Here is a 26,846-nt window from a genome sequence, read left to right on the forward strand (position 1 = left end):
TCTGCAGCCAAAATCACGAATCAAGCAAGCGCGTTTGCTAACTTAGGTTATTTATTAATCTTTACATATGATCCAGAACACAGCAGACAGACATGAGACACTTTACCCTCGGCGCGTGACTATTTTCGGCTGAAGTCCATACTCACAACTCACGACTCGTGCCACACGACTGCGACTTTTTACGAGTTGCAATCACGAATCCCATTCCAAACTTTACTTGAGAGAATAATTCTGTGACTGCCGCTGCAGGGACTCTGCCCAATTGCCCAACCGCCGCGATTTGCGCCGCAGGCTCTGCTCGGACCGCATTCGCATTCGCACGTCACGCACTACGCCTCATTGGAATCAACATATTCACAAATCCTCCGTGCTCCACAGTGCACCGCCGCACACCGCCAGGCTGTCTTCAAGCGGCGGATTCACATTCGGCTCTTAGTTCGTCTTTTGCTTGCGCGTTGACGTGTGAGTGTGTGTTGGCTGCGCACTTTTCCACATATATACTCAACAACCCACCATACCAAGCCATCTTTGCCTCCTAACCTTTCATTTGGTATTAACATATTTTGGCATCGTCTCTCGTTGACAGCTTGCTATCTTTCCAACACTTAAGACTTTCTCATTCCAAACTACCGTTTCGTCGCAGTCCCTCTTTTCTGCGTCGCTACACACCTCGAGAGAAACACTTTTCAACGAATGGAGTATCCTACCAACGATGGTACCGACTTTGATGATTGTAGAGCCTTAAACCCCCAATACAACAGCAGCACCTGGTCCGCCTGCTCAAACAACCGCCGCCAGTCCTCTCGCCGTACCACATCCACCTTATCTGCTGCGCTCTCTGCAATCCGACTTGGATCGTCGCTCAACGTCCCTTTCCTCCTCCTCGGCAGCTTCGCCTTCTTTTTGGCCTTTTGTGCCTCGTCTGCCCAGGCTCGCGTCCTCCCAGCTGCTCTCGATCAATCCCAACCCCTTGGTGACTCTCGTGCCTCGTTCCAGGCTTACTCTGACATAGCACACCATGATCGATTCATAGCCCTCGCTCGCCGCGGCAGCGTCCCCAACGCTTCGCCTTCGCATTTTGACTCCACCTCACCTGCTTCCGCATCCAGTCACGACATTCTACAGTGGATTCGTGACGAGCTCCATGAAACTGATAGCGAAAGCTCCCAGGCATTCCTGAATCAGCTATACCAGCGCCTCTCCGTTCAGCAGCGCTCTGTTGCCGACGTCGTCCCTTCGCATGTGGCTCCTACGTCCTCGCGCTTCCGCTTCTGGAAGCGTGCAACCTCGGGAGGCAGTGAGTCTCAATGTCATGAGACCGAGCTTTCCGAGGCCCAAAAGGCAGTTTATGGCATTCTGATTCCCATCCTCGTCGTACTATCTGGTCTGTTTGCCGGTCTCACTCTTGGTTACATGTCGCTCGACGAAACCCAATTACAGGTGCTTGCCCTTCAGGGAACGCCCAAGCAGAAGCAATATGCCGAGAAGATCATGCCTATCCGTAAGGACGGCCATCTCTTGCTCACTACCCTGCTGATCGCCAATATGATCACCAACGAGACGCTGCCCATCATCGCTGACCCTCTACTTGGTGGTGGTGTCCAGGCCGTTATCGTCAGTATTGTGCTCGTCGTCATCTTCGCCGAACTTATCCCACAGTCTGTCTGCTCTCGATACGGTCTTGCCATTGGTGCCAAGCTGGCCCCGCTCACGCGCGTCGTCATCATCCTCCTCTGGCCCATCGCCTTCCCCGTATCCCGCGTACTCCACTGGACCCTTGGCCCGCACCATGGTATCGTCTACAGGCGATCCGAGCTCAAGGAGCTCGTCAATATGCATGCTGCTACTGCCGGCCGCGGCGATCTTAACAACGACACCGTCACCATTGTTGGCGGTGCACTCGATCTCCAGGAGAAGGTGGTCAAGCAAGCCATGACGCCCATCGATCAGGTCTTCATGATCTCGATCGAGTCCAAGCTTGGCTACGAGACGCTGCAGCAGATTGTCAGCTCCGGCCACTCGCGCATTCCCGTCTACCAAGAGATCGAGATCCCCGTCAACCGTGCCCGTGGAGGCAGCGGCACCTTGACGCCCAACCGAGGCAGCGGCCTTCTAAATGCACTGAGCCGCAAAGCCAGCAACACGCAAACAAAGGCCTCGTCAGACGACCAGCGCACACTTGATGGCAGTGTCACAACTGACAAAGAGTTGCTTCCCGTCAACGCCGAATCTCAGGTTACCACCGTCTCAGCTTCCGTGGCCACGAACGAGAAGTCTGGTACCACGACGATCAAGCGCAAAAAGATCATCGGTGCACTTCTGGTCAAGCAATGTGTGTTGCTCGATCCCGAAGATGAGACGCCTGTACGCGACATGGTCATCAACGCGCTGCCCACTGTCCCTGCCGATGAGCCGCTGCTCAATCTCCTCAACGTTTTCCAAGAGGGTCGCTCGCATCTCGCCATTGTCTCTTCGCGCACTCGGCGTTCGTCGCCTGGTTCCTTTGTCGACCTGGGCAACGAGAATGATCCTCGCAAGACCCAGGCTGTGACCCGATCTGGCACCGCCGCCCGCGTCGAGGATCTCGGCGACATTGATGAGGAGAAGCAGCTCGACGATTCTACCATCAAAAAGTCGGGCTTTTGGTCGCGCCACTTGCGCCGACACCACCGCCATGCGACCAAGACCAGCTCACAAGACTTGCCCCCCGAGGCGCTAGGAGAGGATGTCGACGCAGGCGCTGTAGCCACCGAGATGGCACAGCGCGACGTACCCATCGGTATCATCACACTCGAAGATGTGCTCGAAGAGCTCATCGGCGAGGAGATCCTCGACGAGTACGATTCCGAGGTGGAGCAGAACTTTGCCCAGATCAGTCCTCCTCCCAGTCCTGGTCACAAGGAAATGATGGACAAGAAGGTCGAGGCGCCCAAAGACGCGGACGAGGTGCAGTTGCCCAGCTCCATTCTCAAGCTGCCCACCAGTCCCAAGATTACGTTGCCTCGATTCAAGCTTGGTCGTAGTGCCAGCCAGAAGGACACCGACATCGGTGACCTTGCTCCGACCAAAAGCTTGTCAGTACCGCCCACGCCTGTCCTGGAAAGCAGCGGTGCTGAACTGCCTTCGATCAAAGAAACGCAGCCCAAGAGCGGCAACGCCGGCGTCCATTTTCCCTTTGAGGTAGCTGAGTCGCGCTGCCGCACGGACGGCGCCCTTTCGCGTCCAGGCTCACGGCCTGTCTCACCAGGTCCCGGCGCTGTGCTGGCCAGCACGGATGAACAGCCTACGCACGCTGTTCCGCGCGCCAACAAGCCAGTCGTGATCCGTCACCAGGCTCCCGATGGAACCATCGCCACCGCTATTGTCGCCGAGTCGTTGTTGCGCGGCCGCACTAACGCGCTCAACACGGAGCGCAGCGCAAGCGGAGACGCCAGCCGAAGCAACACGCCATCTGGAACACGCGTGAGTCGATTCAAGAGCACTCCGTTGCCTGTCAGTGTTCCGAGCACGCCTGTCACTGCCGCTCCTCCCAGGGGCAGACCGTTTGGCAAATCCGAGATCGGCTCTACCTTCGCTGAAGGAGAGACTGCGACGGCGCCCGTTGCCAGTCCGGAAGAGCTCGACTCAGATGAGAGGTACAAGCAGCTCGGAAACGGTGACACTGACGAGACTGATACGCTCTGAGTAGATGCGCAACTCTCTGTGCATCTGCCGGCAGCACGAACGCTTTCGTCGTACGCGCCTTAGCCTGGTATGCTCTCGTCTTGCTTCCCTTTTTTTTTCCAAAATAAAAGTTTCGAGTCCCGCTTCTATTGCCTTGAAATGTGGTGTTGCGCATTCGTCCGTGCTTCCTGTGGAGCCATGGTCCGGATCCACTGCGTCGTCCGAGTGGTAGCGATTCGTGTTTGAGATACAGCCGTGAGTGTTGGCGGAGGTGAACCGCTATGCTGGCTGTTTTCTTTTCATGGAACTGTGGGGCAAGCAAGATGGCGCCCACGCCGATCTATGCGTGTTGGTTGCAGTTCAAGATTTCCCAAAAGTGGGGGCGGAAGTTGTCGATGCGATGATTCACGATTCTTGTTTTTCGCTAGACAGCCGCACTAAACACCGTCCACGCCTCTCCACACTCAAACGCCAAATAGAAGAATGCTCTGTGTGTCTGGTCGTGCTTTCCGTCTTTTTGTGTTTGTTTTGTTCGAGTCGCAACGCTCTTTAAAGGTAAGAGTGTCTACGTCTGATCTGCTTTTAAGCAGCAAAGGTTGAGCATCGTCTTCCTGCATCCTCCATCTCATATGCATCTGCAGATTAGCCAAACCAATAAGCCCACATCTCCGTGTTCAAGATGCCGGTTTATCCTTCGGTCGAGCCAAGCAATTCCGACTTTCCACAGCAGCCTGAACTTGATTCTCTGGTGCAAGATGAACTGCAAGGCGGTCTTGCACCGTGGCGTACATGTGCGATTAATGCACCCGCTAACCTCGCTGGTGGTAGAGGCAATCTAGCGTCCGATGCGTCCCCACTTGTCTTTGGAGGCGGCGTGTTCGGTCAGGATATGTACAACACCTCTGAAACGTTAGCCTCGGACCTTCCCATTCGAACCGTTCGCCTAGCCCTCCGTTACGGATTCAACGCGTTCGACACATCTCCATACTACTTTCCGTCTGAATTTACGCTGGGCAACATCTTGCGCCGTCTACAGCCCGAGTTTCCTCGCGAATCGTACTTCATCATCACAAAGTGCGGAAGGTACGGCCCCGAGAAGGAGCACTTCAACTACACCGCGACCAAGATCGACGAGAGTGTCAGGGCAAGTTGTAGAAGATTGGGCACCGAGTATGTGGATGTAGCACTTACGCACGATGCCGAGTTTGTATGTGAGAAGGTGGGAAGGAGTCACGATCAAGGGTGGGAGAGTGGAGTCGTTTCTGGACTCGTGGCTCCAAAAGAGGTGGGTTTGGATTCGAAAGAACAAGTGCTTGCATCTTTGGGTCTAGCAGCGACTCTCAAAGATGCAAGCAAGGTGCACGGACAGGGCGACGAACAATTCTTGGAAGCGATCAGAACATTGTTCAAGTTGAAAGACGAGGGTGTAGTTCGAAGCGTTGGTATCTCTGGCTACCCTTTGCCCGTTCTGTTGCGACTATCAAGACTGGTAGCTACCACAGCGCCTTTTCGTCCGCTCGACGTGGTGTTGAGCTACTCTAACCACTGTCTGCACTCGGACGTGCTGATGGGCTGGAAAGACCTCTTTGCTGCCGATCCTCGTGGAAAGGACGGCGAGGACTCGCTCAAAGAGCTGCACTGGAAAGCACCACTTCTGATGAACGGCTCGCCCTTCTCAATGGGACTTTTGACCGACGGCACACCGCCACCATGGCATCCGGCAAGCAACGCCCTCAAAGCCGCCACCAAGGAAGCTAGCCAAACACTCATTTCTCAAGGTAGCTCGCTCACCCTCACCTCGCTCGCGTACGGCTTCCGCGGATCCGAACTCCCGCATCCCAGCGGCAACGGTCCACAGCTGAGAACATTGGTGGGTCTGAGCCACCCAGATCATGTGCACAGCGCTGTCGAGGCGTACCGCGTATTGTCGGCCGGAGCTGCTGAAGCTGGTACAGCGCTCTATCCCGGAAAACAGGAGGACAAGGATGCGAATTTGGCAAAGTACAAGAAGCAGACGCAGAACGAGAAGGTGATTCGCGAGCTGTTTGCGCAACGTGGGGTGCGCGAGTGGAGTTGGGCTAGCGGTCTTTGATATTGGACTCATCTTCGAGGGTCGATCATGTATGCACATCTTCACGATTCAGTATGAACAGATCGTCAAATGGGGTCTTTTGAGTGCATGAGCTACACAACACATATAGTAGTTACGTGATATGAAGCATGAAGTCACGAGTCACGAGTCTGAGTGTTGTGGCTGCCGTGAGCGCAGTCACGAGTCACGAGTGAGCAGTGTCCGTGAATGTCAGCGTTACAGGCGTAACACTCTGAAAGAATCACGAATCGTGAAACGTGAAACGTCCAAGGCGTGAGGCGTCAGGTGTTGTGTGGAGGCAAATCACGAATCACGAATCGTGAATTGCTCGATCACGGGCCACTGCGCCTTTGCGAAGAGATTCACGATTGCGGCAGCAGACTGGCAGTAACTTAAATGCGAACGAAGGCCTGGGCGTAGGCCAGCTGACGCGTAACCATCGAGTTTCCTTTCTGGAAATCGCAGCATCACTTGAACGACCACCGCCATCACCTGTTTACACCTTTCAGTTAGCGACAACGACGACACTACGCACAGCCGAATCTCATATTTCCGCAGGTCATCAAGTCCACCGTTGCTCGGCATTGGTACCAAATCGTCATCTCATCACGAAAGCTCTGTTCTCATATCTGCATTGAATTGCGTTCTGGTCTCCGCCTGCGGTCAATCTAATCTCGAGGAGACGCGTGGATAGCTTGGACAGCTGAAAAGCAAAAGCGGCGACATCATGACGGTAGCGCAGACAGTAGCACAGGCTGACGAGGCCATCAAGGCAGGGAACAACCAGGAGGGTGAGCGAATCCTCAAATCAATCCTTACGAATCAGTCGACTTCTACTGACGATGCGCAGCTCAAGGAGCAAGAAGCCGCGCTCCTACGTCTGGGAGGTCTCTACCGCGATACCCAAAACGCCGAAGCGCTCGCAGAGACCGTGCGTTCCTCACGCACATTTATGAGCTCTATCGCCAAGGCCAAGACTGCCAAGCTGGTGCGCACGCTCATCGACTACTTTGAAGGTATCCCCGGTAGCCAGCAAACGCAAATTCAGGCGACCAAGGAGAACGCCGAGTGGGCCAAGTCGGAAAGGCGTATCTTCCTCAAGCAGAATCTCGAGACCAAACTTATCGGACTCTACTTTGATAGCAAGAACTACCGCGAGGCGCTGCCATTGATCGATACGCTGTTGCGCGAGCTCAAAAAGCTCGACGACAAGATGATCCTCACCGAAGTTCACCTGCTCGAATCCAAGGTCAATCATGCCATCTCGAACCTTCCCAAAGCCAAAGCGGCATTGACGTCAGCGAGGACGGCGGCTAACTCGATCTACTGTCCACCTACGCTACAGGCCCAACTCGACATGCAAGCCGGTGTATTGCACGCGGAAGACAAGGACTACACCACCGCGTATTCGTACTTTTTCGAAACGCTCGAGGGGTTTGCATTGCAGGAGGATGCAAGAGCACCGCTGGCGTTGAAGTACATGTTGCTGTGCAAGATCATGCTCAACCTGTCAGACGACGTCAACAGCATCATCAGTGGCAAACATGCAACCAAGTACGCGGGTAGGGACGTGGACGCCATGAAGGCCGTTGCCAAGGCGCACGAGGATCGAAGTCTAGAAGGCTTCGAACAGGCACTTCGTACGTACAAGGAGGAACTCTCCAACGACCCTATTGTCAAAAACCACCTATCGGCACTGTACGATACGCTGTTGGAGCAGAATCTGTTGAGGGTGATCGAGCCGTATTCCAGGGTCGAGATCGCTCACATTGCCAAGGAGGTGCGACAACCCGTGCGCGAGGTAGAGGTTAAATTGAGCCAAATGATCCTGGACAAGGTCTTCCACGGCATATTGGACCAGGGCGCAGGTTGTCTGGTCGTCTACGATCAGCCGGTGGAGGATAAGACGTATCAGGTGACACTGGATACGCTCAAACATGTAGGAAATGTGATCGACTCACTGTACAAGAAAGCCAACAAGCTATCGTAGCTTCCTTACACATACAGTCGCATCACAATGTCAATTCTACACACGTCTCAGACGATAGGTGATGCGAGCGCAGTTTCGATGCATTGAGTAAGTGTGTATGTTCCCAACGAGCAAGTGGGAGCTGCGCGGATCATTTTTGATCGTCAGCATGGGTGCTTTTTGTGGGAGCGAAGCCTTTGCCCAACTTGGCGTTTTCGGCGTGATTAGGATCGGCTTTGGCGATAACGCGTTCGAGTGCGTCCAATCCACGATTGATCTGAGCGAGCTCGGGACCGTAGGAGATGCGGATGAACTTTTCGCAGGGAGACTGGACGATGTTCCGACGGTGAGCTGGGTTGATGTCGAAGGCGATGCCTGGTACGACGATGGTTTTCTCGCGCAGGAGCTCTTCGAACATGACCAGTCCGCTGTCGAGCGGCGAGGGGAGATTAGCAAGGCTGTGGGTGGACGCAAAAAGAGAAGAGATCAGTAATGTCACTTTGAGTTTAGGGTCGGATAGGAAGCGGAAGCCTACCTGAGCCAGATGTAGAAGGTTGCCTGAGGTTCCACCTTGACCTCGAGACCCATCTTCTTGAGTCTCGCCAGCACGTGCTGACGCTTGTGCCTAAAGAGCTTCTGGAGCGCGATCCTGTCCTGGTTGCAACGGTCGATGTCGAGCATCTGCAACGCCATACACTGCATAGGGTGGGATGTACCTCCGTCCAAGAACGAGCCAGACTGGTTGAGCGCCGTGATAATGTCTTTTGGACCAACCACCCAGCAGACCCTCCATCCAGGTAGACGGAAGCCTTTGGTCAGGCCGTCGATCAGAACCACGGGCGTCTCGTTGATATCGTCGATGTGTTCGGCGGCAGAATTCGCACGGCCCAGAGGTCCTTCGTGCATGTACCATGAGTAAAACTCGTCAAGCAGGATCGTACAACCTAGCTCTTTGGACGTCTCTACAAGTCTCTTGAGCTCTTGACCTTCGATCAGCATACCGGTCGGGTTGCGCGGGTTCGACATGATCATAGCGCTCAAGCCACGACCCTTGATCTCCTTTCGCAAATCGTCGGTGCTGAGCTTGTATCGATCTTCCTCGGAAAGCACCGTTGGAATGGGCACGAGACTCTTGAACGCACTCAACATGCTTTCGTAGCTCGTATACTCAGGCAATTGATAGCCGCAGTTGACGTTTCCGATCACCGCCGCCAACCGAGTCATACCTGCGCGTCCACCGGGGACGATGCACACGTTGCTATAGTCGAATTTTTTGGTGTGGTTCTGTCGGAACGTCTGGTTGTAGTAGTTGGCCACTGCCTTTCGCAACGCCATGGTGCCCGTGTTGGGTGCATACTCGTGTACACCCTCGCCAAACTCGCTCAGATCGAATTGAAGCATTCGAGGCACCCCTCCCTCGATGTTACCCACTTCGGGCGCTCCTTGGCCCATGTTGGCCCATTCCGGATTACCATAGTAGAAGCCGTTGCTGGTAGCACGGTCGGTGACGTAAATGACACCGGTAGAACCGGGATGTTCGATGGCGGGGAAGCGTTCACCAATTTCCTCTTGAGTCCGATGCAAAGAGGATTGGAAGGCGTGCTTATCGGCAGACGAGATGTTAGAAGCCCGACGACCGTTGTGACCAGGGTGCGAACGGAAGATGCGGTGCGCTTCAGATTGATCTTCGTGCTGAATGGCGGAAAGTACGGCATCAGCGGTGGCCTTGAGCTTGTGCGCCACTTGATCGCCAATGGAGGCATCGCTTGATTCACCATGAGGCGTCATGACTGCGAGCGATCTGTTCAGTCTACCTCGAATTCGCCGGAAGTGGTGAAGGAGGGGGGACAGGAAGAGCAGCGAGCGACGACAACTTGTATAGCAAGCCGGCGCTACGGAGCACGGCCGACGGCAGGAAACTTGCGAAAGCTCACGCTATGTGTGAGGATCGCAACTGAGGCTGTGCTAGATTAACACGACAGAGGAACGTGCTGGTGAGCTTCTGCGGAGGCGAGCTGCCGAATACAAGCCGTGAGTCAGCCTCTTTTGCCATTCGTGATTCACGATTGACAGCTCGGCAAATCGAAATCTGAGGCACTCGAGCAGAGTTAGAGCCGCCGGCTTAACTTTTTTCGTCCGCGTTGATCCGTGCAATTCACAGATTCGTGATTTCTTTTCTGGCAAGGCGTGTACACCGTCTGGCAACACACAACACACACGCTCGTGACACCTGGACCTTGGTTGGTCCGTCTCTTTCACTCTTTGTTCTGTCAAACGCCTTCTCTTTCAGGCGCTTCTGATAGCATCATCACAAGAGCCAACAATAGAGGCTCGTCCAGTCAAGGCAAAACACGTTTGGAAGAACTTGAGGAAGCTTCAATCTGACGAACACCGCACGGCATGCTAAAATTCAGGAACTCGGTTGCAGCTGGTCTCAATGCTAGATCATGGACAATTGACCAAGGGATGCGACCGAGCAGGAGGAGCATGATGAAACCATGTCCAGCAGATCGTGTTCGTACCTGTGGCAGGCATACACCTTCGTGACTGTGGCTGCCAAACAAGCCCAAAATCGCGGCTTCCGGAAGGGGAATCAGGAAGCGAAAACAACTCGCAGATCACGTGCTTTGATTAGGCTGCGGTGCTTCGAAAAATGTCGCAAGTGCTGATTGTTCAGCTTCGCCTAAATGCAAGCAAAAAAAGTGACACAGGCTCAACATCAAGAAGCATCTACCACCATCCTACATACTCATCAACAGAGCTTGCTCAACTCACTCGCTCAAAAGCGTACTTACGACCCGATCAGTACGCAGGCGTGTCACAGCTCGGTCTGCTGGGAAGCTTCACGATGGCGGATTCTTCTCCAGCCTGGCTCCTGACGACGCCAAAACATGCCGACTTTGACCAGGCACTCACCGTTCTCCGCATCCTTCAGCCCGCCGCTATCCTTGTTATCGCTCTGGCATCGGTCTTACTACAGCCAACGAAGGCGCTGCTCTGCCGCATCCTGTATCCACGCCGCTCCGACTATGACCAGTTGCGGGCAGAGGCTGAACGCGAAGAGGGCCATGATCGGGATGTGCCACCTCAACCAACCCCTGTCATCGTGCCTGTTCGATCTCGCCGCCGTCTATTGACACAGTCAACACAGCTTGGCTTAGCCGCCACCTTTTTTGCATCGGGTGTGCTCATCATCCTGCGCGCTGTATTGCCTCCTCAAGAATGGCAGCCTGATCTTCCTTTGTGGAGAGCCGTCGATGTACAGGCGCTTGGTGGACTGCTCGCTTGGGGCTCCGTGGTCATCGCTGCATTGTGGGAGGAAAAGCAACGAGGTAGGGGAACCTACGGCAGAGGTAAGTCGGCATGGTCCGTGATTATCGGCGCGTTCGCCGACATCTGTCTTGTCGTCCTCTACATGATCCCGAAAGAGCGCCGCGACCTGCCATCCACCAGTACATGGACCATTGCACAACTCGGCCTCGTCATTTTCCGTCTCATCCTTCTCTACCCCATCCTTATCCTTGCTTTGTCCTGGGACCGTGTCCGCTTTGTACGAGCTGCCGACCTTGCCAATCAAGCAGCGGCTGCCGATCATCCATCCTCGTCTCAATCACGCTCGGCTCACGACGAATCAACCAGCCTTCTTCAAGCGCCTGCCAACTCTAGCACTCCTTCATATGGTGCAACTGGAACTAATGGCAACGCAAAGCAAAAGTCGGCGGCTAATTCAGGCACGCAGACTCCCAACCGAGATCCAAATGCCTCGATGGGCCTCACCGTTGCTGCTCAACCGCCTCCACCGACGTTCAGGGTCTTCCTCTACCGCATCCGCTTTCTCTTCCCCTACCTTTGGCCTTCCAAGTCCGTTCGACTCCAGCTCACTGCATTGGTCTGTGTCGCCCTGCTCCTGGGAGCACGTGTCGTCAACTTGTTTACTCCGCTCGCTCTCGGTAAGCTCGTCGATGACCTCTCAACAGGCTCTTCGCCTTGGCTCGATGTCGTCCTTTATGCTGGCCTCAAGATGCTGCAGGGTCAAGGAAGTTTGCTCACTGTGCTTCAGAACACCTTGTGGGTCCCCGTCGAGCAGTACTCGGACCGCATGATGAGTATGATGGCGTTTGAGCATCTACTCAACCTCAGCATGTCGTTCCACACCAAGAAAAAGACCGGCGAGGTGCTCAGAATCCTTGATCGTGGCAGCGCCATCAACAACTTTTTCCAGTATCTCCTCTTCAGCTTGCTACCCGTCTTTATCGACATCTTTGTTGCCATGATCTACATGACACGCACCTTTAGCCCTGCCATCGGTGTCGCGCTCTTCTTCGTCATGGTCGCCTATACTTGGACCAGCATTCAGCTCACCACATGGCGTACCGGCCTTCGTCGCGCTATGAACAACAAGGACACCATCTGCAGGGCCATCTCTGCTGACGTGCTCATGAATTGGGAGACGGTCAAATGTCTTTCTGCCGAAGCCTATGAAGCCGGGCGCTTCCGCAGTGCCCTCGAAGACTACCAGAAGGCCGAGTTCAAGGTGATCGGCAGTCTCAACATGCTCAACATGGTGCAAAACCTCATTCTCGGTTTTGGAACCCTTTTCACCATCATGCTTGCGGCTGAAAGCGTTGTTCGTGGCGAGACGACTAGCTCTCAGTTTGTCGTGTTTGTCACCTATCTGCAACAGGTATACCAGCCTCTCTCGATGCTTGGCACTCTCTACCGCGTGGTGCAGCAGAATCTCGTCGACACGGATAAGCTCATGACGCTGCTCGAGGAGAAGACCGAAGTGCAAGATGTGCCCGGCGCCAAAGACCTTGTTGTCACGGATGGTGTCATTGAATTCCAGGATGTACGTTTCTCGTACGATGGCAAGGTCGAGGCGCTCAAAGGCTTGAGTTTCAAAATCGACCGTCACTCGAGTGTAGCTTTGGTCGGAGAATCAGGTGCCGGCAAGTCATCCGTTCTGCGCTTGCTATACCGCTTTTATGACATCCAGTCGGGACGCATCCTCATCGATGGGCAAGACATTCGCAACGTGACACAGAGCTCGCTTCGACGCGCCATCGGCATCGTGCCCCAAGAACCTTCGCTGTTCAACAACGACATTCGCACCAACATTCTGTACGGTGACACCAAAGCGTCGGACGAGGCCGTTGAAGCCGCCGCTCTTGCGGCTCAGATCCACGACCGTATCCTGAGCTTCCCCGAAGGTTACGGCACTGTGGTAGGCGAGCGCGGTGTGCGTCTGTCTGGAGGCGAAAAGCAGCGCGTCGCCATTGCACGAACCATCCTCAAGAACCCTCCAATTTTGCTGTTGGATGAAGCGACTTCGGCGCTCGACAGTCAAACGGAGCGTCAATTGCAGTCTGCGCTCAACAATCTCATGCAAGGCCGATCGAGCTTGACCATTGCGCACCGCCTGTCCACCATCATCAACTGTGATACTATCATTGTTATGGATGCCGGTCGTGTGGTGGAAGCGGGCTCGCATGCTGATCTGATCGCCCAGGGAGGCCTGTACAGCAAGATGTGGGAGCAGCAGATCAAGACGCAAAAGGAGCAGGAGGCGGCTGCAGCTGCGCAGGAGGCATCTCGTGAGGCGATTGAGGACACGGAAACGAGCACAGATGTTATCAGCAGAGAGGCGAGCAAGCAGGAGGCCGAGCTGCAGCCGGGTATGCTCGGCATTGTTCCACCAGCGGTCACTGGCGAGCCAGGAGACCCGCTCAAGGAGGCTGGCGACGCTGGTCTAGCCAAGTTCTCCTCACAGCCGGAGGCCTCTGCCAGCGATGCCAGCGATGCCAGCGCTAGCAACGGTCTTCCCACCGCAGAATCGAAGCAAGCTGCCGAGACGAGTGGAAGCGGGTCAAGCTCTCCGTTGCTGCGAGGCGACTCGCCTTCTGGCTCCGATCCTGCCAACAGCGGCACTTTGAGCAAGGACGATAAAAAGAGGCAACAGAACCGCAAGAAGAATGCAAAGCGGCGTGAAAAGGAGAAGAACAGGAAGTCCAGTGGCTAGTCTAGATGTTTCATAGCAGCTCTCGTTTGAGTAAGGCGATGAGCCCTGCTCTACTCTCCTTTTTTTTACGTACAATGGTTCTTCTATGATCAAGATCATACTCTTTCGTCATTCGTTTTTTCACAATCTCAACACCCAATCTTGAAGAAAGGCTATGGCAATAGCAGATCGCGTACGTAGGAACTGAAGTCTGTGAGATACGAATCATAATGGTATTACGGATGACAAATGCGGTGATGTAGCGCGTGATGTATCGCGTGGTACTTGTGAGTGGTGTCCGTGGCGTATCAGTCGTGAGTATCTCTCTGGTCAGTGAGGCCCACTCGCGATAGCGCAAGTCACTGAGCCACGAGTGTGAGTGTTCACAAAACAACATCGTGCTGCGCTATTTCTGATACACACACAGCTGATTCGAACGTAGAAAATCATCGAAAAAGTGGGCCAGGCGGCGCTGCGTTTTCTGGAAACAAAGCTCAGCCTTGACCGGCATCCTCGAGCTGAGCGAGCATTCTGGAAATTCCGCTTAGGCATGCAGCCAGACGAGGTGCCACACACATTCAAGATTTCACGCGTTCTGGTTGAGACCTGAGACTCACACTGAGATTCACGATTCACGGACTCGTGACTAGTTATGAGAGAGTTGGTTGTCGCATCTGAATCCAACCTTGAACTTTCACTCACGACTTCGGCAGCTCCGCGGCTTTCCGTCTGACCATTCCATTCGTTACGATCTGATCACATCACCAGACCCACGTCTCCTTCTAGAGATTGGCTTTGTTCGGAATTGGTGCTGAGTGCGTTTCATCAGAAGGCGCCACTTGGTCTCGTTTTGTCGATTCACGATTGGCTACCCATCATTACTGTTGTTTATCACCTTCGTTCGTCTCATCGGCTGTCGCGCACGTCGAGACTCAGTTTGCAAGCCACGTACTACTCCAAATCACCTCGACTGTCGCTGTCAGCCTTGGGTGTCCGCCAGCTACTCGTCTATCCATCGGAGCGGCCATAGTTTCAGGACGTCCGCGGCATACAGCTTCTTTTACGCTCCTTCCTCCAAGTCACGTTGCAGAGTCGCTCTCATTTCTCCACTTTGCGCTATCTAGATAGGATAGAAATTAACACCGCTGGCACAGCGCTACCTTTTTCACCATGTCGAGCATGTCGAGCATCCCGCACGAGGAGCTGCCCATCCTCGAGGCGCTCATCAACATCCGAAACAGGCTCACCGCATTGAAAAAGGACAGCTCCGAGTTCATTCGATCTCACGACGTTCAACAGCTCTATCAACAAGTCATCAAACAGGTGACCAAGCTCAACGCCGTACGAGACGAACAGCAGGCCAACGCACAGGCAACATCCACCGCCAGCTCCACCTCGGATCACCACGAGCAAGCCGATCCATCCGATGCCAACGCCACAGACGATTCGCCCGTCCTCCAGCACAATCGAGTCGATACAACGCTCAACGACGTCTTTTCTCTTCTTAGTCTCTTCTTCCTCACCATCGGACGCAGCCGAGAGTCTCCTGCCACCTTTTCTCAGCTAAGCTGTATGAAACAATTGCTCGATCATCTGCAGGAGTCCGGTATCTACACCGAAGCCGACCTGCAACCTTTCGGCTCGCGTCTGACCGAGCTGCGCGAGATCATCCGCAGAGACGGCGATGGCGGCCGACATCCGCCCCAACTCACCAAGCTTATGACGCGCAAACTAGAGACGTGCGAAAAGACAGTTCGTAAACTCGAGGGAACGCTCAAGGTACTTTCCGTCGAGCTCGTTCCCATCCATCAGAAGATCATCTCAATCCGTCGGCAACTGGCAGCAGCAGCAGCCAAGCCCAAACCGGCGCGAGCAGAAATCAAGCAGTTGCAGGAAGAGCTTCGAAAGATCGACGCCAAGCGGGTCGATGGTAAGTTCTTGGGTCCCGGAGGCAGCTCGGTGCCCGCAGGTCAAGCGATCCTCGTCGGTCTATTGGAAGAGTGCTTCGAGATTTGCCACGACATGACGGTGCGCAACGACGAGGTTCCTATGACACTGCAGCCCATTTACGACCGACTTGTCGAGATCAAGTCACAACTCGAGCATCTCGTCTTGACACATCGATGGACGCTGCGAGAGACGGATCTTTGGAACTATCAGGTGACGCTCAAGGAGATCGACCGACTGCGCGTCAATGGCAAGTTTGTCGACTCGGAGGGCAAACAGCCCGAGGGACAACTTGTTCTTCTCTACTTGCTTCGAAGATGCTACGGTCTCATCTACCGGCTCGTCGCTTCGTCCGAGCCCATCTCGGAAGAATTGATGCCCATCAGCAACAAGCTATCTACCGTGTCCAAATGCCTCAAAGAAGTCTCCAAGTATGGAGGTCCCTTCACCATGCGCGATCTGTATCCCTACCGCTTGGCACTGCACCAGATCGATGGCATGCGAAGCAAAGTGCTCGACAAGGACGGCAACGACACGGGTGTACGAAAGTGGCTCGGACGCGACGGCAGCGTGCCGGAAGGCCAGGCCATTCTCCGTGCGCAGTACGAAGAGGTGGAGCAGACGATCGAGGAGATGCTCAACCGCGAAGATGACGATGATGATGACGAAGAGGAAGACATCTGGGACGGCGACACTGCTTCCAGTGCCAGTGTTTCTGGCACGGAATCCGCCGCATCGGATAGCGAAGACGACGGTGAAGGTCCCTCGGCTGATATGGTCCGGCAGGCATTGTTGGCACGAGGAGGACCCATGATCGGCATGGCACCACCAGATCAACCAGCCACGCAGCCCAATTCGGCGGTAGCATCGCGCCATGCCAGTACGGCCTCGAGCTTGGCTGGTCGAGACAGCGGATTTGGCAGCGGATTCACCTCGATGACGCCACTCTCGGCTATGCCAGCTGCAACTCCTGCAGCGCCAACAAGTGGTCACGGCAGCATTGCTAGCTCCAGCGCTGCGACATTGCGCGCGGCTGCTACGAATGATACCAATGGAGCTCACAGTGCTGCAGATCTCGCAGCGGTGACGCCGATCGCGCCTGCAGCTCCATCTCCGAAACCAGTTATTGGCTCTCCTTCGAAGGCAGCAAAGTTGGAAGTGGATTCGGCTGCGGCGCCCGCCTCTTCTTCCGCAGTGTCGGCCATGACAAGCCCTATTCCAGCTGCTGTCGCTTCTCCCACCACATCGCAGATCCGACCACAAAAGATTGGTCGTGATTTCCGCGACGGCGTCGGCGACTTGACAGGTCTCAGCTCGCGCTCGCCTCCAGTCAACGCAGCCGATGGCAAGACTTCTTCGCTGAGCGCTCTCGTTCAAGCCAGCTCTACGGCATCTATGTCAGCATCTGGCGGAGCAGAGCTTTTGCCACTGGGAGCTGCCCCACTCGCAGTCCCTACGCTGGGCATTCTGGAAGAGCAGAAGCGATCCGGCCCTGGAACGGGCACCCAGATCGACGCTCTGACTCAAGGGTTCAAGGACACTTCGATCAACGATGTGCTGTCGAGCTCCATCGCTACTGCAGACACTGCGCCGGGCAGCAGCACCCCTTGAAGGAAGATGGTGAGCATGCTGTTTCCATTATCGTCACCATTCACCTTTTCCCATCTTCACCAATGGACGCTAGATTTTTAAGCCAGATGGAGCTGCATCGAAGATGCCGTGTGTGTGCTCCTGGCGTGGGTCCGTTTCGAAACTGAGCCCGAGTGACTGCGATGGCTCGATGTGAGCAAGAAGATCGAACGAGCGGTGAGCTTTGTCGAATTGCGGTGGTCTTTGTTCGTCGATCTTCCGTGCGAGCAGAAAATAAAAATAAAAACAGGCCGAAGCGATCAGGCGATGAGTGAACACAATCCCGGGAAAAAAAACAAACACGGGAGACACGCGCTGAGCACACAAGTCACAAAAGCCCATTCGTTACGATGCGGTCAATCACTCACGAATCTGAATCGTGAATAGGCCAATCGTAAAAGAATTCCTGTTCAACTTGGAGAATTCTTCTTCCCTTCCTCGTTCAACCACGACAAATCTCACCTTCTTAACACTTGTTAGACACAAGTCAACTTCAAAGACTGCTCATTGCGGCTTTAAGGCCCAGCAAAAGACATGCAGTGATCCCAGCACGTCAATGTGTATGTCGCTTTGCCTAGACAGCATCATCTGTACAAGTGGTCATTTTTACAACACCCACTTCATTTCGGCTCGAGGCACATACTCTTGTTCCTCCCTGCATCACGGTCTTCTCAACAGCAGCGGCAGCAGACCTCACATAGACCATCTTTCGCTTCATTAAACTGTGCGCCAAGGTAAACATGGGCCCGTCCAGACACACCAGAGCAGCCGCGGCTGCGTCGGCTGGATCCCCGTCAAGTCGATATGGTGATTCCGCTTCCCCTTCAGCTCTCACGTCTACCGGTCTGCATTCCTCAAGAACACCGACACGACCTTCGCCGTATACAAGGACACCGACGAAACCATCCTCGTCGTCCTCACTTACCGTCGGCCCTAGCACGCCTACATCGCGTACCAGCTCGCCCATGATGCTGCGCGAGATCTTTTCTATGATCAGCCCATTCCGTGGCCTCAGCAGAGCACGTCGCTCGGCTGCCTTTGGAGGAGCTGATGAGGTTGACATGGACGAAGTGACACCAGATGCGGCTGAAAAAGATGCCAAGCTTGGACAGCCTTCAAAGCTCGACGATGTCCAAGAGGCTGTCGGCATAGAGGACCGCACGATCGAAGAAGCAGAGGAAGGCCTCTCTACCGGTGCTTTTGAATCTTCTGCACAGAAAGCGCCAAGCAGTCAGCTGAGTGTGCTTTCAGAAGCACGCTCGGCATCCCGGTCACCGAGCCCAAGACCTCGCTCGCGGCTCGCTGCGCCGCCCAAGTCTTTGCCATTGGCGGATAGTGGGCTCGTCACACCTGGCCTCCGCCGCCAATTCGACAAGGCACAGTCGGTTGCAGTCTCGTCGACACCTATTCCGTCGACCTCGTTTGCACCTAACCTCACTCAGACCAGTCCCGTGTCTCGAAACTACGATCTGCTCGCCCGCTTTTTCTCCGAGAAGCAACGAGGCGGTCAAGGTGGACTTACCGAAGTCGAGGTTGAAGGCTGCATTCGACTGATCGAAGAGAGCATGGCCTCTGGTCGCAACCTTGAATCCGAATTTACGAGCGCCCCCAACTACGTGCGACACTTGGCGCCTAAACAGACGAGCGGTTTCGCTCCGTCTTCCCGGGCCAGCAGTGTTGCACCTCCTGCTCTGCCATCTTCGCAGAGCACGACTACGCTCTTCCACCCAGGCACCAGCAAGTTCAACACATCATCGAGTGCATATTCGTTTCTCGCCCCGCGTGCGCCTGCATCGCAGCCAGGCTTCGGCGGCGCGACATCGTCATCTGCTCGCAGGCGACCCATATATCTTGGACCAGGCATGAGCGGACTCTCGCTCCATCGCCGCAGACCTGTGGTGGCGAGTGCATCGCGCGCAGCAGCCATGTCGAAGCCCACGGCCTTCGGGTCGATGCCGCGATCCAGTACGGACCCCGACTTGGCAAGATTCGACAGGGATGCAGCAGACCAATTACAAGATGCTTCTGATCGAACCGAAGAGGCCAAGCGTCGTCGTACCGGCATGCACGCCGCAGGTTCCGCGTCATCTTCGAATGGCCGCGCTCCGACCGCCGATCAAACAGTTCAGTTCGAGCCTGCATACGAAGGGCAAGCACGTCAGAGCAGCTTGCTTGCAAAAAACATCGCGGTACCAATGTCGGCCAATGTAACGCTGGGCTCCTCTTTGAAGCGAGCTGCTCCATCGCCGGAGACGATCGCTGCCGCTTCGATCAAGTCGAGCCCACCAAAGACAACTACCCGCACTGCCAGCGCCATCCAAGACATTCTCAAGGCCACTCCGCCTGTGCGTCCTCCCACACAGCCCGAGCTTATCAATCCTTATCAGTCGGCTGCGCCTTTGTCTGCCAAGAGCAAGACGACGGCTGGATATGATTCAGCCCAGACGACGCCTCCTCGCCGTTCGGCTCGCACTTCGATGCTCACGCGCGCCAAAGCGAGGGAGACAGCCAGGGCAGCCGAAAAGCACAGCCCTCCCAAGGAGTCAGTGCTCGACCTCATCGAGCGGACTGCGCCCAAGACAGCCAGCCAGAGAAAGGCAGTCATCGATGCGTCGGAGCACGAGCGCAATGGTCTCGCTTCATCGACCGACTCGGCAACGAAGCCCATTGCAGAGCAAGCGACGACGGAAGAGCGTAGGCTGCAGAAGACGGAAGAGGTGCAGCGACGACTTGAAGCGCTCAACAAGGCAAAGAGTCAGCAGAAGGAAGAGCAGAGCAGCATATCTAAACCTGCAACCGCTAACAACGCATCCACGGTAAAGGTAGCGACAAGCCTCGTCCCTCCACAATACACCGCGAGCAAGCCCAAAAAGCCATCGCCGCTATCGGCTGCTTTCCAGGCACCCGATTCGCCCAGCTCCGACTCGGAGACGGTGTCAGCGTCGCCTGCTCAGGCGCGTGCTCCATCCGTTGCGCAACCGAGCTTCAGCTTTGGCAGCCCAGCCAAGGCAACAGTTCCCTCGTCTGGCTTTTCGTTCAGCACGGCTAAACCTGATCGTGCTTCGGCGGCATCCGCTGCTACCACTCTTACAGCGGCTGCAACTCCGTCTGGTGGGTTCTCATTTTCAAAGCCAGAGGCTTCAGTAAAACCAGCAACGACATCTGCAGCGCCTGCAAGTATTCCGTCATTTTCCTTCAGTCCGGTCGCAACTGCATCAGCACAGCAGAAGCCGGCTGCAAGCTCTGCTCCCGCAAATGCCGGTTTCAGCTTTTCGCACCATTCGGATGCACTGGTGTCAAGTTCGAGCAAATCGGTGTCGACGCAACCCAACTCGATCCGAAGTCAGGTGCTGGACGAAGATGCCGCTTGCCTGCCCCGATTTGATTGGCAAGTACCCACTGTTTCGGCGCCTATTCGTGGTCAAGCAAGCCAGGTGCTGCGGGACGAGATCAAGTTGGTGGCCCAAGCGGCTTTGCCCAAGTTTGACTTCATTTACGAGATCGAGACATGCTCGGACACGCCCAAAAGTGCTGCGACCGAGGCTGCTTCGCCACTGAGCACTGGATTCAACTTTTGCGCTCCAATTGCGGCGTCAGCGTCCCCTGCTGCCACTACAAATTCCGATAATGATACCGAGACAGATACAACGGATGATCCGAGCAAAATCACGTCCTCCGGTCTGCTTGGCGAAGGCGAGGGCGAAGAATCCGAATCGACTCTCTTGACGGTGCGCTCGAAAATCTGGAAATTCGACATGTCCACGAAATCTTGGAAAGACCTCGGCGTGTGCATCGCTAAGGTCAAATACGACTCGTCCACCAACAAGCATCGACTGCTGGCTCGCAACGAAGCGAACGGCAAGGTTGCGGTCAACTTTTTGGTATACAAAGGGTTGAAGAGTAGTCTGGAAAAGACAGTGAATGCGTTTTTGGGATTCGAGGGACAGGAGCCGACGCAGTACAGGATCAAGGTCAAGACAGAGCAAGATGCAAAGGAGCTCAAGAGCGTGTTGGAGGAGGCAGCCGCGTAAAGGTTGACAAGCATGCAGAGTCGGAAATGCTCAGGTGACAAGCACCACGGTGTGGATGTGTCGACTGTGTACTCGCGATGTGTCATTCTTCCCACTCTCCCCTACCCTACTCTTGCTTCTCCCTCTGAAACATGCCCCAAATATTTGATTGATCAGTCTTGCCCTCCGTGGCTGGTTGATTGAAGACGGTGGCTAGATCAACATCCCCCTTTTGCTAGGTGGGGTTTTCAAGAAACTAGGATTTAGGCCATTGCTTCTTTGACGCATCCGTGAAGATTGGCCCATTGAACGTTTCGTACATTTGCTTTCTCTTGGCACTCGCCACGTTTCGCTGTATAGCGTGAGGTTGATCTGTCGGTTTGCTCGGGGGACTGTGGACCGCGTTTGCGTGGCAGGTGAGGGCTGCTCTTTGATGCGTCTTGTCATACGAAGGAAACGTGGAGATGGATTCCTGCCAACTTTACTTGATCCAAGATGCAATCACGAATGTGTGCATTTGTATTTGTGGATATGGGATTGACGAGACTTTGTGTTTGCAACGGCGTCGGCGTGCCTGTGTGAAAATCTATTTCGACGGACGTTCATATGGCGATCTGGATGGCTGCAGTCTTGCACACTCTCACATTCAGTGATCGACAAGGCATTTATGGTCCTAGAACAAAAAAACTCCTTCGGAGCGCCACTCTGTCTTGTTGGCTTCTCATCCCTGACTTTGGCTTGACGATCGGCTTGTCTTGCTTTTGATCGGCTTCGGTTGTGACGAGCCATGTTTCGACGAAACACCCGACGCAGAAATCGTGGCACGATTGAAAGAGGATTCCGGCTGAAATCTAAGCGGTACTTCGGGATTGGAGAGTTGAGAGGCACTGCGTCGCTGTTGGATGAGGCAATCACAAAGGCCAAACCGCGTTCCTCGAGACCTTTGGAATCCGGCGTTCTGTCTCATCTACATTCGTGATGTCTACGAGCACCACTTGTTTCTGCGTACACCGGTGAAGCGGTTTGATTTGATCGTCTCCTCGCGGACACTCAAGATTCGTGATTGTGGAATTACTTCTGCGTATCAGCAATCATCATGGATAACGTTCAGTTAAAGTTATACAGATCCTGACGCAGGATCAGACGCAAGGAATTCGTGATTCAAGATGGAAATTTGTGGTCACGGATCGGGAATGTAACGGGAGCGGGACAAGTTCTGATTCAAACTCACAAACTCACATCGGTGATTCGAGCCGTCGCATTTTCCATCGTTCTCCTGGATTTAATACCGCGGATCTGTCTGACTTCATTTTTGGATTCTCGGGACTAGTGAGCTCGATTAGGCACAACCAACGAGACGAAAGTCTAAGAAAAACTCCAAACCACAAATGAGGTCGCTACATTCTGAGTGCGAGGCGACAACCGACGCATGTCCCGATGCATACAGTGGCGAGTATGAGTTGCGAAGCGATGTTCTACCGAATCGCAGATCGGTAAGAATTACGAATGGCTTGCCTATCGACGCTTGTTCATGTCGACACATGCACCAAGTCGGAAACCGAAGCCGATTCGAGCTTGCAAGGCTATGATTTGAAAGCGAGAGAAACCCAATTTATGTATTATAAATTCACAATTTTGTCTTGCGCAGCACCAATATCACGAAAAGGACAACGCCCAGGAAGGGCCACCACTTCCGTTGGAACGCGTTTTGCACGCATCTCACGCCTTATTCGTACCGTCGTCTACGTTACAACCACCTTGCAAGCGATGCCAACGACCCTATCTGCATCGGCACGTGCTAAAGTATGGAGCTGAATCTTTGCCAGCCGAAGCCTCGAGAACGCATCGAATCTGCACCGCTTAGACGAAGAATGAGCGTGTCTACCAGCGCAAACCAGCCTAAATCCAAGATCAAATTAAGGTAGCTCGACGGCTTTTGCGATTTTTGCAGGCGGCGGCTCTCTAGTTTGAGCTCGGAATCCGACTGCATGATTATTTACCCTTGTCACACTTTCAACGAGCGGAGGTGAACGAAAACCCAAGGTATCTACAAAATCGAGCATGTTTTCCTCGCTCAATATTTTGCCCAGTTGTCCAAAAGACGAACCGGTGTGTGCTTTGCACCACTATGTAGATGACTAATCCAGCAGCCAAGGTACTGTAAATAGTCTAGAGTCTGGATTTGCTGCTAAATTTGAGAGTGGCTGCAGCTAGCGCGTCCAATCACACACTATTGATTCGTCACTTCTAAACTCCTACCCGGTCCCGCGCCTGGCATTTAGTTGTCAACAATGAATTCGGTACCATCAGTCGAAAAGCTTCGACAGCGATCACTCATTATCCACGCCCTACTGGAGACTCGAGAGAATCACGATCAACCAGTATGGAACGGCCAGAACGGACGCACTATGATGTGATGAAAATGCGGAGGTTGCAGCTTTTAAAACGTAAGGAGGCCGGCAATCGAAGGGATTTGAGTAAAACTCGGAGCGGAATGCACAGAGCAAGACAGGGGAAATACGATAAGCTAGCACGAGAGATAGAAAAGGCGAGGTAGAATGCGGTACGATCACATATACGCAAGGCGACATAAATGAGGCGAGGGACAAAATTTTAGAGCTCCTCCGATCGCTGTTTGCAGCAAATGCCTGAAATACCATCTGGTGAAGCAACCCCTGACCAACGCTTTATGCAGTTGCGAAGTCGCAACCTCGCCCTGTGTAAGGAGTGTATCTAAAGGGTCCAACCGACCTTGAGGGTCTTGATATATTTCAGAACAAGTTTAGCCGAGCATTCGATCTCCAAGTGCAGATGACTATGAAGCATACAAGCGCCCGCAGAGCCGCATGTCTGCATTAGAAGCGCATTCCGCTTCACACCAGAGGAGCAAACAAAAAAAGTTAAGGTTTACAACTGCGCGCATACCACAGAGTCTTATTCTCTCCCCAGCCCGGTTTCTGGGTATAAGGCGAAAAAGAGAAAATGAAAGAAGAGGGGGAAAATGAGAGGCACGACACCGTAATTTGGACGGAGGAAGTCAGGTGATCTTGAATTGGCCCTTGTCAGGGTGTAAAGTGCCAATGCCGGATTCGACACTTTTCAGAATCCGCAGCAAAAGCATAACACATTGCCGGACAAAACAAAGGCTGGGGCTTGAGTCTGCGCCTGATGGCTTTTTGGATGCTGGAAAACTTCGTGCTTGTTCAAGTAACTTAGCGGTCTCTCGCCTTCCGCCCCTCACAGAGGCACCTGACTCCGTCGCCGAGAGTGCCGAAAATGGCAACACATTCACGATTGACAAAGTTGGAGCACAAGCCATGCTAGCCCGACGAAACCGCCGCAAGCTAACTTGCACCTCTCGCTTCAAGTTTTAAGCCGCGGAATCAAGACAACAACAGATAAACGCTTAGGGTGAGCTCGAGCTCGATTATGCTTACCTCGAAGGCCGTACATTCTATTTTGGACTGCCTCCAGTTCGCCAGATCGGATGCTGCATGCCTCGGGGATGATGGCGAATCAAACTTACCGTAATCTCTCTGCAAGCCACAAGAACGACACTTTATCTTCTATTCGGATTAGCAATTCGCGGCTGGACGCCCTGATATCGAAGAGAATGGTAAGATGTACAGTATATCGACTCGATCGCAGCGCCTTCTTCTGGATTGCTCGACAACACATATTAATAAATCAGCCACGTTGCTGCTGGTTGCGGATCCTTGTCCGTCAGCACAGCAGCGAGGAACGAAACTGGTGCCGGCGTTGGTCAGGTAAGCCGTTCGTAGCCTGGCGTGACACGGCGGTGGATGGGAAGCGCAGTCCATACTACTTTGCGTGTGCCATTTCCGGCACAAATGAAGGGGCAAAGGGATTTAAACGACGGGATGAGTTGGGGATTGTAACGCAGGTGACAATCTCAATAACAGCCACTCGCCACCGATGGTTGTGGAAGCACCCAAGTTTTGAGTCACAGCTACCATCCGGAAATGCGGTGGAAAATTGAATTATTGATTGTGGACGCCGTGAGGCACCGTCTGACAAGCATAGTCCATCGTTTCCACCTTCTCGCTCAACCATATCCCGCACCGTATCCCGGTGGCACTTTAAACAAAGTAATGCTCAGCGGTCAAAAACTCTATTATTAAAAAAATACCAACGATCAGAAAATATTAATGTACACAGTATAGAAGGAAAAAGAAGTTAAAAATAGAGAGATAAAATCTTATAGATAGAATTCCTTTTGTGCTTACACGAAATCTGCGTTCTGATCGCTCTTCGTTGAGAGCTCTTCGGAATCCATGAAGGCTGTCCAACGTTCCTCTGATCCCTGACGATGGAATCTTTGATATGGATCAAGTATTAGCATCGACCCGAAAGCTCTTCTCGTCGATCTCCTTGCGCATGCTCTTCTTCATAGTCCGCTTCATCCTTGCTGACGTTCGAAAGCGCTTCCATTTCATCAGCGAGTATTGGCCAGACACTGCTCCTGCGAGGAGATGCCTAATACATAATCACATAGCCTGATGATCTGCCTCTTTCTGGTCGCTTTATCTTGTATTTCCAGTGTCGGAGCTGCTGATCGCTTCGGTACACGAGCTGAGCTTGCTCAAAGTCGGTCGAGCTGATATGTGCTTCGTTTGCGGCGTGTGTTCAGAAAAGGACTTAGCGAGTCTGACCTCGCGCCCAGCTCACCGTGTCACTGACCCTGTGGATTAACTTATGAGACACATTCGTGATTTCTGGTTGTGTTCGTCTCCCTTTTTTATATATATTTATTTTCATATTTTTGGTGCCACTGCTCTAGAGCTTACTTCTGAACCTAATTTGCTACCAAGTTTTGAAGCACAGCCAAGTTTGTTGCTAACACGGGAGGATTGCTCGCCACCGATTAATCACGAATCACTTTTGCAACACTCATCACTCTAGATGTGCTGTACCAGATGTCAGCAGTCAGCATCTATTCGTGATTCGTTCAGCCGTTCTGGACCAGGTCGGAACGCCTTCACAAAGCCACACACACGCAAATATACATGTTGCCCCCTCGTTGCCTTCACCCCACCATCCACGCCCCCTCACATACACTCACACATCCCATCCGACTTTATGGCGACGTTGCTTCGCTGATTACTCACCTCGGTCGTCTTTCTTGCTACGACTTCCATCGAACCATCTGTACTTTCTGTCGTTCACTCTGCCCCTCGATTTCCCTTGAGATTGTCACCTTGGTCGATCCTTGTCTTGGCCCTAGTCTTCGGTCCATCAGCTGTCTTGCCATCTCTTCGACTGAAAAGCTGCTCTGAAGTCGACAATCACGTTTCGCTGATCACGACGAACTCCGAAGGCTCTATTCAGCCGCACCATCCATTCTGTCGTCAACCACGCTTCTCAACGACACTTGCCTGTTCGTTCGCGTCGGCTAAATCCCCTCTTATCCTTGTGTCCCATCGCGCCGACCTCTCAGTCCATTTGCAGATCGTTCTTTGGCACAATGCCAGGTCCTCACAGCAACATCTCGTATCCTCACGATCGATACTCGCATCA

At 53.7% G+C, this 26,846-nt stretch overlaps 8 protein-coding genes across 8 annotated transcripts in view; 7 read left to right on the forward strand and 1 right to left on the reverse strand.

Moving 5' to 3' along the window:
* Window positions 1-693: 693 nt before the first annotated feature.
* On the forward strand, window positions 694-3,684 carry UMAG_02682 (uncharacterized protein; the record flags this gene model as incomplete). Its single annotated transcript, XM_011390758.1, has 1 exon — window positions 694-3,684. One exon carries the CDS (start codon window positions 694-696, stop codon window positions 3,682-3,684), a length of 2,991 nt encoding a protein of 996 aa, XP_011389060.1.
* Window positions 3,685-4,342: 658 nt separating this feature from the next.
* On the forward strand, window positions 4,343-5,755 carry UMAG_02683 (D-arabinose 1-dehydrogenase (NAD(P)(+)) ARA2; the record flags this gene model as incomplete). The annotated part of the gene is made up of 1 exon (XM_011390759.1): window positions 4,343-5,755. One exon carries the CDS (start codon window positions 4,343-4,345, stop codon window positions 5,753-5,755), a length of 1,413 nt encoding a protein of 470 aa, XP_011389061.1.
* A 727-nt stretch (window positions 5,756-6,482) lies between these two features.
* On the forward strand, window positions 6,483-7,745 carry UMAG_02684 (putative 26S proteasome non-atpase regulatory subunit Rpn6; the record flags this gene model as incomplete). Its single annotated transcript, XM_011390760.1, has 1 exon — window positions 6,483-7,745. One exon carries the CDS (start codon window positions 6,483-6,485, stop codon window positions 7,743-7,745), a length of 1,263 nt encoding a protein of 420 aa, XP_011389062.1.
* Window positions 7,746-7,875: 130 nt separating this feature from the next.
* UMAG_02685 (uncharacterized protein) lies at window positions 7,876-9,512 on the reverse strand (the record flags this gene model as incomplete). Its single annotated transcript, XM_011390761.1, has 2 exons — window positions 7,876-8,182; window positions 8,260-9,512. 2 exons carry the CDS (start codon window positions 9,510-9,512, stop codon window positions 7,876-7,878), a joined length of 1,560 nt encoding a protein of 519 aa, XP_011389063.1.
* A 1,060-nt stretch (window positions 9,513-10,572) lies between these two features.
* UMAG_02686 (uncharacterized protein) lies at window positions 10,573-13,743 on the forward strand (the record flags this gene model as incomplete). Its single annotated transcript, XM_011390762.1, has 1 exon — window positions 10,573-13,743. One exon carries the CDS (start codon window positions 10,573-10,575, stop codon window positions 13,741-13,743), a length of 3,171 nt encoding a protein of 1,056 aa, XP_011389064.1.
* A 1,149-nt stretch (window positions 13,744-14,892) lies between these two features.
* UMAG_02687 (uncharacterized protein) lies at window positions 14,893-17,280 on the forward strand (the record flags this gene model as incomplete). Its single annotated transcript, XM_011390763.1, has 1 exon — window positions 14,893-17,280. One exon carries the CDS (start codon window positions 14,893-14,895, stop codon window positions 17,278-17,280), a length of 2,388 nt encoding a protein of 795 aa, XP_011389065.1.
* Window positions 17,281-18,038: 758 nt separating this feature from the next.
* On the forward strand, window positions 18,039-21,329 carry UMAG_02688 (uncharacterized protein; the record flags this gene model as incomplete). Its single annotated transcript, XM_011390764.1, has 1 exon — window positions 18,039-21,329. The coding sequence occupies one exon, from the start codon at window positions 18,039-18,041 to the stop codon at window positions 21,327-21,329; it is 3,291 nt and encodes a 1,096-aa protein (XP_011389066.1).
* A 5,464-nt stretch (window positions 21,330-26,793) lies between these two features.
* The window catches only part of UMAG_15096 (uncharacterized protein), a gene marked incomplete at both ends in the record, with an annotated part of 1,885 nt that continues 1,832 nt past the window's right edge, over window positions 26,794-26,846 (forward strand). Inside the window, one exon of the mRNA XM_011390958.1 lies at window positions 26,794-26,844. Within this exon, the coding sequence (XP_011389260.1) occupies window positions 26,794-26,844 (51 nt within the window). The remainder of the gene's footprint in view (window positions 26,845-26,846) is intronic.

The sequence above is a fragment of the Mycosarcoma maydis genome, chromosome 6, assembly GCF_000328475.2.
Source record: "Mycosarcoma maydis chromosome 6, whole genome shotgun sequence".
NCBI lineage: Eukaryota > Fungi > Basidiomycota > Ustilaginomycetes > Ustilaginales > Mycosarcoma > Mycosarcoma maydis.